We start from the raw sequence: 12,362 nt of genomic DNA on the forward strand, positions 1-12,362 counted from the left end.
TTCTGGGGATATATTTGTCCCTTTGAACAGCGACGTACAAATATGTATTTAGTTTGAATTTGAATCCAGTGCATTGTTATTAAATACTTGGAGTGTGTAAATGTTTAAGAATGAAACATCTGAAAGTTGCTGAACACTTCCTTCAGATTGCGGCAATGAACTGTGTACCAACTGACCCGCACTGCTGTGGTTACTGGAAGTTGTGTTTGTGTAATATGAGAATCAGTGACAGTTTCCAGAGATTAGAGATTGGAACGAGTGGTGGCCAAGAACCGTTTGGTTACAAGCATTCTTCCAAATATCTTTTTCTGTGTTCATCAGAACAAAGACATTTATACAGATTTGGAATAGCTCGAGGGTGAGTAAACGAAGGCAGAATTTTTATTTTTAGGTGCATTCCTTTAAGGCGGCTATAAATAAGTTCTTGACAAAAGCCTCCTCTTTTCTTTTTCACTCCGAAAAATCAACATCTTTCCAACATGAAAAAGCATTGCGATCAAAGCCCCTTGTCACCGGCTGCCCCCTTGACTCATACAAGGCCACGTGTGTCCCTGCCACTGGAAATTCCTTTTTTCACGTTTTCCTTTCTGCCGCTCTGTCATGTATCTCCTCTGCTCTTCATCCTTTCCGCCCCACTGCCCACTGTACTACGCCTACAGAGAGCACCCTCCATCTCAGCTGGGAAATCCCTCCTGTTTGAACTGGACTCTTTAGCCCTAAAGTGCAGACTACTTGTGTGTATAATCCCATAAGTATTCGAGCTTAATTGAAAACCCTTGGACTTGATTACAGCTTGTCCCTTCAGCTGTTGCCCTCAGCGCATGTCATTACGCATATTCTGAATCATGGCTCTTTGATTAACGCTTCATTTTTTTCTCTCACTCCTTCACTATCTCTGTTATTTTTATTTGTAGTCACGGCTGGATAGATGACAGAATGGAGTAAATGTGAACCTGAGAGTATATGTTGACTCACGTTGCAAAACAACACGGGTTGCGCAACAGCATGCGGATGGGCGAATCTATAAATCGTGCATGGCTGTAATAAACGCAGGGTTAAAGTGTGCTGTAACCCCCTTAAGCGCATTTTTGAGAGTAGGCGTAACTCAGATGTCTTGCCGTTTGTTTCCTTTAAAAACACTAGTGCCCCTATTGACTTTGATCAGATCGGTTGCACTGCCCTCATGGATGCTATCATTGCAGAATTGGAGCCAAAGTTCATAGTTTCATGAAAATGATGTGCTATTATATAATAAATCTGTTGTTGCAAAGCCAAACTGTAGGTTAGGATTCAGTTTGTCATGTGATTGTTTTTTATGGGCTTATGCGATGATTGCTGTTGTATGTCATTCACATTACACCTGTGGTGTAAAGAGGAATAGGTACTAAATCAGCCGTGGCGGTTTTGTGGTTGCTTTGTTCCCGAAAAGCTTGTTTTGTGTTTACCTTATGGTTCACAGTTCCAGATGTGTTCCTTGACTTCCTTGTCATTTCTCTGAAGGCTCAATCATGTTTAGACACTTATCTTGTGGAAAAAAATGTATTGTCTGTGCGAATGATGACAGCTCTTGGCACAATTGATCAGTAAGGGCGATCAGTCGTAAACCATATTTAGATTTAGATTTTTAGATTTAGATTCAATTTATTGTCATTGCACATGTACGAAGGTACAAGGCAACGAAATGTGACCTCTGCATTTAACCCATCCAGAGAGTAGTGAACACACGTACCCCCGGAGCAGTGGGCAGCTATCACTGCAGCGCCCAGGGAGCAAGTAGGGGTAAGGTGCCTTGCTCAAGGGCACCTCAGTTGTTACCCGCCGGCCATGGGAATCGAACCGGCAACCTTCTGGTCACGAGTCCGACTCTCTAACCATTAGGCCACAACTGCCCTATATGATATATCTGGTATATATCAAACAATTTGATATAATACTAAATCTGTTACATTGACCCAAATGCATAGTCTCAGTGGGCTCATTGTACAAGATGATAGAACCGTGCAAAATTGCACCTGCTTGGGTTTATTGACAACTTGTCAATGTTAAATTGGACACATGCAATGCTGTAATGTTACAGTGACAATCATAGAGGCCATGTTTGAGTGTGATTGAGGTCATAGAACATCATTTCTGTTCAGGGCTCTAGTTTGTTTTTAATCTAGTTTCTTGCTGGTCTTGTCGCATTGCTCTCATTGTTGTTTTAATAATAGTGGGACTGAGATGAGTGGAGCCAGTTAACTGTGTGCCATTTACATTTATCAGAGCAACTATTAATTATTTATCGAGCGATATCATGAATGAGGACTGAGCAGAACATTGTTTGTTCCAGATGAATCTTGTTATTCTCACGTACACACACAAACACCCCCCCCCATCTGTCGAAATGATAACATATAATAGACTTCTGTTGTTTTAAAGTCCCCGTGAACAGGAAGTTGCCATCGTTTTTACTTCCGTATCTTGACGCATTTCCGAGTGATATGGAATTTCTAATGAGAAAAATAGTGGGTGTGGCTTTCGTCTTTCTTTGCGATTTGATTGGATGTATAAAAACAGCGGTTGCATTTTGAAATGGAACTGGCAGCAGACTGACAGTTGAAGGGGAGGAGTTGACGGATGCTCCACCCAAGCCGTCTAACATACGTCATTTAAAGATGGATAGTCAATACAGGACGGAAGTGCATTTTCAGATTTTAACTGAAGATTATGAGGCCACACGAATTTTAAAAGGAGAATGACCCACATTGATAAACTATTTACAATAAACGCAGCGGTATTTCATGAAAAAAATAGTCATTGTCATTTTTAATTTCTTTAAAATAAAGCTAAATGTGGTAGGCAAACTGAGACCTGTTTTGTTGCTCTTATGAATTGTTGCCATTGTGTTGTACTAATTGCTTCTATTGTTTACCTCATTTGTAAGTCGCTTTGGATAAAAGCGTCTGCTAAATGACTAAATGTAATGTAAATGTAAATAAAGACTCACCCTGACCCAAACCGTAATTTATAAAAGGTTCATGTGATGAGTGACAGGACATGTTGATTAGTTTCTGTTTTGTAGTGATACAGTATATCAGATAGCACCACCCACTGTGAAATCTTCTTGGTACAAAATTCTCTTTAGCTTAATTTCCCGTTAGCTTAATATTATATATATACTTTCAGGTCTTATTTCCTTAATGTCTTTGTCTCATTTACAGCATTCAACATACCTCATTCTGTGTTTTTGTCTGCACCTCTTCCTCTTTCACTTTCACTCTCTGTCACACACACACGCACACACGCACAGCTTTGGTTGACTATCCCCGTGGGGACAGTCCATAGGCGTAATGTTTTTATACTGTACAAACTGTATATTCTATCCCCTAACCCTATCCCTAAACCTAAAGATCATAGAACACTTTTTGCATTTTTAGATTTGTAAAAAATATTGTTCTGTACAATTTATTAGCTTTTCGCACGGTGACACGAGTCCCATGTGTTGGTGTGTATTCAGGTTTAGGGTCCCACCGGGATATACAAACATGAAGCACACACACACGACACATGTCTGGTTTACTATCCTCCGTGGGGACAGTCCATAGGCGTAATGTTTTTATACTGTACAAACTGTAATTTCTATCCCCTAACCTACCCTAAACCTAAAGATCATAGAAACTTTTTGCATTTTTAGATTTAAAAAAATTTTTGTTCTGTACAATTTATAAGCTTTTTTTTGCCCATGGGGACTAGGGCTTGTCACGATTATGAAATTTGGCTGACGATTAATTGTCTAATAAATCATTGCGATTATGACATTAATTGTCTGTTTTAGAGCTTTGACTTTTAATTTCATACATTTTTTATTCAGCTTTGAAACGACCATATTGTTCTGAATATAAGAACTATGTTCTTTTTCTTGGAAATACATCGGAAAAATGGGGTCATCTACTGAAGGTTTAGTTTGTCTTTACGTAAACCATTAAAATGCTATCAGTCATAGAAAAGCTTCTAGTCTGTTTTTTTCTCACTTGCAAGACTAGAAAAAAAGTTTACTTCTATGTTAATGAGATTTTGGTAGACTGGTTTTCACACTGAAATAATATTAAATTGTACTGCAGGTTATTTTTATGATATATGCTTTAGTTTTTTTAAAAGTGATTGTGTTGTGGTGGTACATTTTACAAGTATTACCATGCTTTAGTTACAATATATATAATAAAATATGCAATATGCAGATGCACTACAGCTCCCCCTAGTGTCTTCTATAGAGATGTGCGATAATTGCGATGATCTGAAACCATCGCGATGAGGTCAAACAATCGCGATGAGACGATTATTTAATAATCGTGACAGCCCTAATGGGGACCTCAATTTTGGTCTCCACGGTGACACGAGTCCCCATGTGTTGGTGTGCATTCAGGTTTAGGTCCCCACCGGGATATACAAACATGAACACACACACACACACGTGTGTGTTTTATTATCTCCGTGGGGACAGTCCATAGGCCTAATGAGTTGTATACTGTACAAACTGTATATTTTATCCCCTAACCCTACCCCTAAACCTAAAGATCATAGAAAACTTTTTGCATTTTTAGATTTTCAAAAATTATCGTTCTGTACAATTTATAAGATTTTGTGCCCGTGGGGACCTCAATTTTGGGCCCCACAGTGACACAGGTCCCCATGAGTTGGTGTGCATTCAGGTTTAGGTCCCCACTAACATATAAAAGCCAAGTCCACAAACACACACACACATCTTGGGTTTCCAGGTTTTATATTACATTTACATTTAGCAGACGCTTTTATCCAAAACAACTTACAGAGAGTTCAGGGAGCAATAAAGCGATATGTCATACAGGAGCAATAATACAATAGGTGCTAATACTAGTTTCAACAAAAACCAGAACAATACCTGTTGAGAGAAGGAGAGAGAGTTAGTGAATTTTTTTCTCATTTGTCTGTCAAGTATTCACAGAAGAGATGGGTTTTTGCAGGAAGACCAAGGAGAGCATTGCAGTAGTCCAGCCTTGAGATTACCAGGGCCTTGACATTTGTGCCGCATGCTCCGTGAGATAGGGTCTAACCTTTCTATTGTTAAATAAGGCATATCAGCATGACTGCTTTGTCTTTGCAATGTGATCATTGAAGGACAGCTGTTCATCAAATATGACTCAGAGGTTCCTGGCTGTTTTGAAAGGAGTGATTGGGGTATTGCCAAGTTGGATGGTGAGATGGTGTTGCACCGATTTTTATAATGCACAAACTGTATTCTATCCCATAACCCTACCACTAATCTTAACCCACAAACCTTTCTGTATTTTACATTTCAAACAAACATCCGATGTGAGTCTGCTACATGACATATCCAGACTCCAGTATGAGAAGTTTTTAATTTCACAGATACAGCCATGTTGTATATGTGCTAATAAGTTAACAAGCTTTAGGGGAAAACACCCTTACGAAGAATGCACTGCTAACACTCTTAAACAATTACTTTATTTAGGTGAAACGTCCATGCTGTCTGTTGAGCTTAGTCAACACACCCTGCTTTCATGAGGAGGAGTCACACTTCATATTAAAAAAATACACACACACACGCACACGCACACACACACACACACACACACACACACACACACAGACACACACACATGTACTGTATGTGTTGAAATTAGTTCTAGGAAGCAATGCCCTATTTTCTTTGTTATAATTTTAGGGGTTTTACACCTTTTATTAGGACAGGATGGTATAAAACTGACAGGAAAGTGCTGATAGGGGCAAAGATAGTTCGGCAAAGGACTCTCAGGACGGGAATCAAACTCGGGTCACTGTGATCACATTGGCGCTATAATGTCATATTTTGGCTAATGCCATATTTTCTGTGCTGATTTTGACGAACGTGAGTTTCTGGTGGTAAAATGTGTTAAATACAGTAGTAGTACAAGGAATGCTCTCATTAGGACTATAAAGCACAGGTGAAGAAAAACGTAAGGGGCGGAAGTTCCAGTTGCTTGAAGATCTCATGCAGGCATGCTTAGAAACTTTCTTAGAACTTGGTTATAAATACGTTTGTAGCCCATGTTGTATACAGTACAAAAGTGATGGAAAATGCCATGACCTAAATTAGCCCCAAATAGTTTTATCTTAAGCCAGTTAAAGTGTGGCCTACAATATAGCTAGTATTGTCATTGGTTTGTGTGTGTGCGTTTGGATGCCTGCAGGGAATCTGTTTGAGCTGTCCTTCTTTCACTCATCTGGTCCCTTGGGTTTAGTGTGCCTGCAATATCACACATTTATTTTTCCACTGGCTGTCTCCAGCCAAACGAATGACTTAATCCACCTGGACATCTAAATTAAGTGCTGTAGGGACCATGGGTTGAGTTTAGAATCCAGTTCACCATAATATTTGAAGCAGCCCCTTAACAATCTATACCAGCTGTATATTCGTTCTAAACTACATAAAAAAGATTTTAAGTTGTGTTAATGCTTGTTTTGTCTTATTTTAAGTCATCTTGGTGCTGCCTAAAGTTTGATGAGCCTCCACAGTGGTCCGCCGTTTGAGAAACACTGCTTATACATTAGTTGTTAGTTTTTTATTGTAAAGTTGATGGGGCAATTCTTATGTGCCAGACCTATAGGAGCTAAAGAAAGATCCATTTTGATGTAATTTCTGTTAAAACAGGACGTTTAAGTAGGGGTATTGTTACATCATTACCCATGATACTTGCTAATTGGTTACGGGTACCAAATAAGAAGGGGCGTTCTTATTTTTGGAAGTCTGTGATTGGACAGATATCTGTTTTGTGCAAGATGAGTTGTTACAAAAAAGCAGAGAATGTACATTTTAAGTGTGTGTATGGTTAGTTTTCGGTATGATACTGTATGCCAACTTAGACCTCAGTCCAGAACACCAACATTGATTTAATGGCACAAATAATTAACTATTAATTAAACCATTTATAATGAAAGCAAGGGTTGTTTCTTACATTTTAATGATACAAGCAATGGCTGATTTAATGGTTTTGGAAATTCTGCATTGCTGTCTAACAGGAGCATTTACAATACATTTTCAAAGCTATAAGAAAAATCTCTGCTGTCTCCTGAGTTGGATTTGTTTATTTTGACCTTTTTACGGCTGTTTTGTATTCAACATTATTCTTTCTCTCTTTTTCCTTCACTCAGGTTATGAAAAGACGGAAGACGCTTCAGAGAAGACCTCTCTAGCGGATCAGGAAGACTCCCGGCTAATATTCCTCAATCAGCCCCAGTTTACCAAGTTCTGCTGTAATCGAGTCAGGTGAGTTCACCCACATCCTTTGTGCAATTGTGTGTACGGTGTAACTGGCAAAAAGACAAATTTTTGCTGAGACAGTAGCGAAGTTCCAGCTTTCAGTAGATGGGAGGAGAACATGCAGAGTGAGAGAGAGAGAGAAAATACTGCAGTCTAATCATCTGATGCTTCACACTCAGGATTCTCACCTTTGCTTTATCTTCACCGTGTATTTGATGCAGTATCAAAACATCCCAGTGATCTGTTTTTGTGAAGCAGATGTTTTTGCATTTTTACACTGGTAAAATGTCACCTCACAGTCAGGTGTGAATAACATAATCGGATTAGTTTAAGATGCACTATCCCACAGACAGGAGCTGTTAGTAAGAAGTGATTTTCTCCCAGCCTGCAGTGAGAGAGACGTTATCCACGTGAGCTCACCATCATGTCTGCAGACCTTTAGTGTGTAAAGAATCTATTTGATGGTTCCATCTAGTGATCACATAAGCGACTGCAGTCAGTGAAAGAGTGCCGCAGCTACTTTCTATTAATACTGTTCTCTGAATACTCCTGCTTTTATATTTGAGCAGTTTTTCTGTGTTTTTAGCCTGATGTGGAGAACTGCACACTGTCTCTCCCTTTGTGGTGGAGATGCTATGGATTAAACAGTAGCTTTAAACAGTCAGCTCCTCTGTCAGTCCAGGTTAATGTTTCCATTCCTGCTGCATGAGTGGCTGGGGAGTCCTGCCTGTTTTTTAATACATTTTTTTATGTTTATTTTTATGACACTAGACCAGGGGTCTTCAACTACTTTTCTTAGAGGGCCAGATTCCAAAAGTATAAATAGGATGCGGGCCAGTTTTTTTTGTTTACCATATCATCATTTCTTCTGTTATTTTGTATTTCTGTTATTTATTGCATTTTGTTCATTTTATACTGTTTTTGTTGCCGTTACTTATAGGTCAAATATTAAAACATACACACAAATATTACATCCAGTATTTTTGCCTTTTCATGATATTTAATTAAAAGGGATATTGTCTATTTAATTGAAATTTATATTCTTTAATGCATTAATTTACCCAAAAATGTAATTGCTGTTTATTTACTGATGCACAGTCCCCCAGTACTTCCAAGATGTGGGTGGCATTGTTTTTTCAAGAAGATATTTATGAAGATATTCTGTTGAATTAATTGAAAGTCAAATAAATAAAAGTCAAAAACGCTAATACATGAAGCACAAAAGTAATCCCTGCCCCTTGACATTAAACTGGCGTCTTGTCAAGCGAATCAGTTGAGAAACTGAATGCTATTATCGCATCTTCGGGTGAATTCCAATCGCATTCATGTACAACACGCACTTAGAAGGGCAGATCTTTGGAAGTGCAAGTTCTGGAGGGAGATGTTTTTCGTAAATATAGCTGTTTAAATCATACATAATGAATGCAGAAATAAAAACAACATAGTTTTTCCCTTATCTGAGACAACAGTTCACGTAGTGTAGTACTCTTCATGCAGTTACTTTCAAGGGCACAAGACGCGTTTAGGAACACGACCTATCATGTGCACAAACCGACTGCCTGTGGATTGCCGATTATAACGTTGCAAATAACATCAAGTTTCTTGGACAGAGCGATCAAAACGCTTTATAAGACATCAATCGTTGTGAGCCACAGAAATTACTTTCGTATTGAATGTAGCAGCGTTTTGAACTCTCCACTTATTTGAAATATTAAGGCGGGCCAGGTAAAGATGATTGGCGGGCCGCATTTGGCCCACGGGCCGCAAGTTGACTAGCCCTGCACTAGACAGTCACAAAAGGAAAAAGGCTTAGTGACCTGTTATCACGCCCGTGTTCGTTTAAAAAAGCAGCATGCATGCTTAAAGTGTCACGGTATTGTTTTCTTGTGTGTTTAAATGATCTCTGTATCATGATCCTGTCAAAATAAATCGTATATCAGCGCTGATCAGGTGACTACCTACCTACCGTATTGCATTCCAGTAGGAAGAGCAAAAACCAGTCTGTGGGGAAGAGCGATCACATAGCATTTCACTTAAACACACACACTTTACCTAAACAAACACAACCTTCTAAGGTATAAAACTGAATAAACTGTATTACAAACACGGATGCACACTTCTAACAAATAGGACTTATTCACGAAAAACAACAGGACGGTATCACCCAACTGGTTTCATTTATCATAAACAAACACAAATAGTTGTTCTCCATCCCACATTGCCTTAGGAAGACACAATGAGCAAATGTGTTGATGCCTTCGCAAAAATGCCAACACCAACAAGGCCACGACCTCCTGTCCATAAAATTATTAACTGCATGTGGATGAACTCCGAGGTGGCATTTTGATGAGTGGTTATGTTAGTTAGTCCAGTGACAATCTGATGAGACAGCATCCTCAAGCTTTATACATGTGTGCTGGTTCATGTTTGTTTCAAAGCGTAATGAAAATAAGCAGCGCTGAGTAAGCTTGGGCATAAGAAGCCAGCTGAGGTCTAGAAGCAGACCGATCTGATTTCAGAGGTCGTGTTGAGGAAATGAGGAGAAAGACGCAGGTCAGCTCCCAGCACTGTTGGGAGAGAGCGTGTCTGCTTGCACGTTGTGATGAGAATCAGGAACAACAGAATCAGAAGATACACTTTGTGTCCACTTTGGATAACTCCTTCTCCCAAATGCATAAATGTATTATTTTTATGTTGCTTTTAAAAGTGATAGTTCACCCAAAAATGAAAATTCTGTCATCATTTACTCAACCTCATGTCATTTTAAACCTGTGTGACTTTCTTTCTTTCACAGAATACAAAAGAAGATATTTTGAAGAATGTTTTTAACTGGCACCCATTCACTTGCATTGGTTTTGTGTACATACAATAGAAGTGAATGGGTGCCAGCGTTGTTTGCTTACCGACTTTCTTCAAAATATCTTCTTTTGTGTTCTGCGGAAGAAAGACAATAATGACAATATGGTGAGTAAATGACGACAGAATTCTCATTTTTGGGTGAACTGTCCCTTTTAGTCTCTGTTCAGCTTTTTAATTGGCAAACAAAAAGCTGAGTGGATATTAGCACATTGCTGCTATATCTTTGTGGTGGTTTTGCTAGCCAATATCATACCACCCAATGTCATTTGTCCCCGATGTTCAAAATCTGACTTGCACGTGCAAAGACACTAACTTCAGGCCAAGTAAGGGAAGTGTGTGTTAGATTATGTGTATGAGCACAGATGGTGCTGAGAAAAAAAGAAGAGGGGCAATGACTGAGATCCTACACTTCTGCTCTCAGCATCCTCCATGAGATGCGTTGCCCAGCAACACACCAGTTTAATTTCGAAAACTCTCAGAGCAGCTGCTAATTGCATGTTGCGTCCACCTGGCGAAGCATCAGCAATCTCAGGATAAAAACTAACCAGGAGAAAGTGGAGAAAAGAGAGAGCGACAGGCACCTGACAGAACTTTCCATCTCATGCGGTGCTGCTAATTGCTGTGGTACGTGTGCAGTATATGCTGTGCTCTGATAAGGATCTCTGTGAAGACTTATCAGTGAAACACTGTAGGCAAGAGGGATCACTTTCAACGTTACAGTGTTTCATGGTCTCTCAGGTTGTGCGCCATGCCTGTGTGCTTTTAGTTCAACCTCGATCTAAATGAAAAAGAAATCACTTAAATGTTTAATACCAGATCAGAGTGATGTCCTAAATTGACACGTTTTAACTTATTTACTTAACTTATTTTAACATATTTGACCTTATTTAATTTAAGAGATTGTTAAATTTATAAATGAATCAATATTTGCACAATCATTCAAAACAAATGTTTCTCCTTACTCTGGAATATAGAGAACAGTCCATAGCTTGTAAATGCCAAGGATGCTTAGAATAACATGTACAGGTATTGTGTTATACCTGTTTGAATCTCTGTATTGACCAATCAGGATTCAGTACCAGAAATATTTATTTGATATGCTTTTCTTTCTATTGTTATTCTTTTATAAAACATTTCATGAAAAAATATTTTGAGTCCAATTTGATGTAGAAACTAAAGGACTAAAGGTTACTAAACACAAAAGGTGTTTAAAGGTTTTTTATTTTACTTGAGCAACATAGTTTGATCTAACACACTTGTATTGGTTTTTTGTTCAACTGAAACTACACACCGGATTGAGTTCCCAGCATGCTTTACTCTCATGACTAGATTTAGACAGTAAATGTTAAAATAAAGTGCTAATTTATGTGTGTTTCTAAGCAGGATGAGAGATAAGGACACTTTCAAGTGTTTATTGTTCTGTAAAGTTAAAATTCACAAGATTTTCTGTTGTGTGTGAAAGCTTCCTGCTGCATCCCTTCAGAGTCAACACCTCTCATTACTTATGGTAAAGATAAAGATGTTTCATACAAATAATTGTCCAACTGAAACATTTAATGCTTTTTTTTACTTGTCCATACAAGTCACCCAGTTTAAGTTCAGATAAATCAGTTCAGTTGTGTGGAAAAGGGATGTCATTAAATAAAATTGAGTATGTAATGAGAATTGTCACGAGTGAAGATAGCATGTAAAATATCATGGGTGATGATAATGTCATTAAAATGAGTGTCTCTCAGTGGTCTGCTCTGGTGAGTGGGAGGATAAAGAGGCAGATGTCAGAGTTCAGAGTGGGGCATTTATCTCGTTCTAAAGTGGCCTCTCTGTCTCTGCCCTAATGTGAGCATAAATCAGTCTGGATACTGCGAGATGGTAAAGCTCGCACCATAGCTCACTCAAACTCTGAGCACAACCCTTTCTCTTTCTCAAACTTAGCTGTTCTTTATGGTCATTAACTGCCTCTCTCCATCATTCACTGTTTGTTTGTGGCTGCAGCTGGCACTGGGATGCTGGACTGGGCAGAGGATATATATGATTTGTGCTGTTTCTGGTGGTTAAATGTGCTGGGTACCATTATCATCCCTATTTATGATTTAACAATGACTAAGTGAGACCAAACAGCGACGACAAATGAAATATGACTGCTGAGTAGGGCTGGGCGATTAATTGGAAAGTAATCGAAACCGACATTAAGAAGCTCTAACCGACGTAATTTATCAATGTCGGTTAT

General features: G+C 38.8%; 1 protein-coding gene across 3 annotated transcripts in view; it reads left to right on the top strand.

The window, feature by feature from the left end:
* atp8a1 (ATPase phospholipid transporting 8A1) overlaps positions 1-12,362 on the top strand; it is a 102,249-nt gene that overhangs the window by 11,633 nt on the left and 78,254 nt on the right. For all 3 annotated transcript variants that reach the window (XM_057349636.1, XM_057349637.1, XM_057349635.1), the window contains exon 2: positions 7,168-7,282. In XM_057349636.1, the coding sequence (XP_057205619.1) occupies positions 7,168-7,282 (115 nt within the window). The remainder of the gene's footprint in view (positions 1-7,167; positions 7,283-12,362) is intronic.

The sequence above is a fragment of the Triplophysa rosa genome, linkage group LG13 (genome assembly GCF_024868665.1).
Source record: "Triplophysa rosa linkage group LG13, Trosa_1v2, whole genome shotgun sequence".
Classification (NCBI taxonomy): domain Eukaryota; kingdom Metazoa; phylum Chordata; class Actinopteri; order Cypriniformes; family Nemacheilidae; genus Triplophysa; species Triplophysa rosa.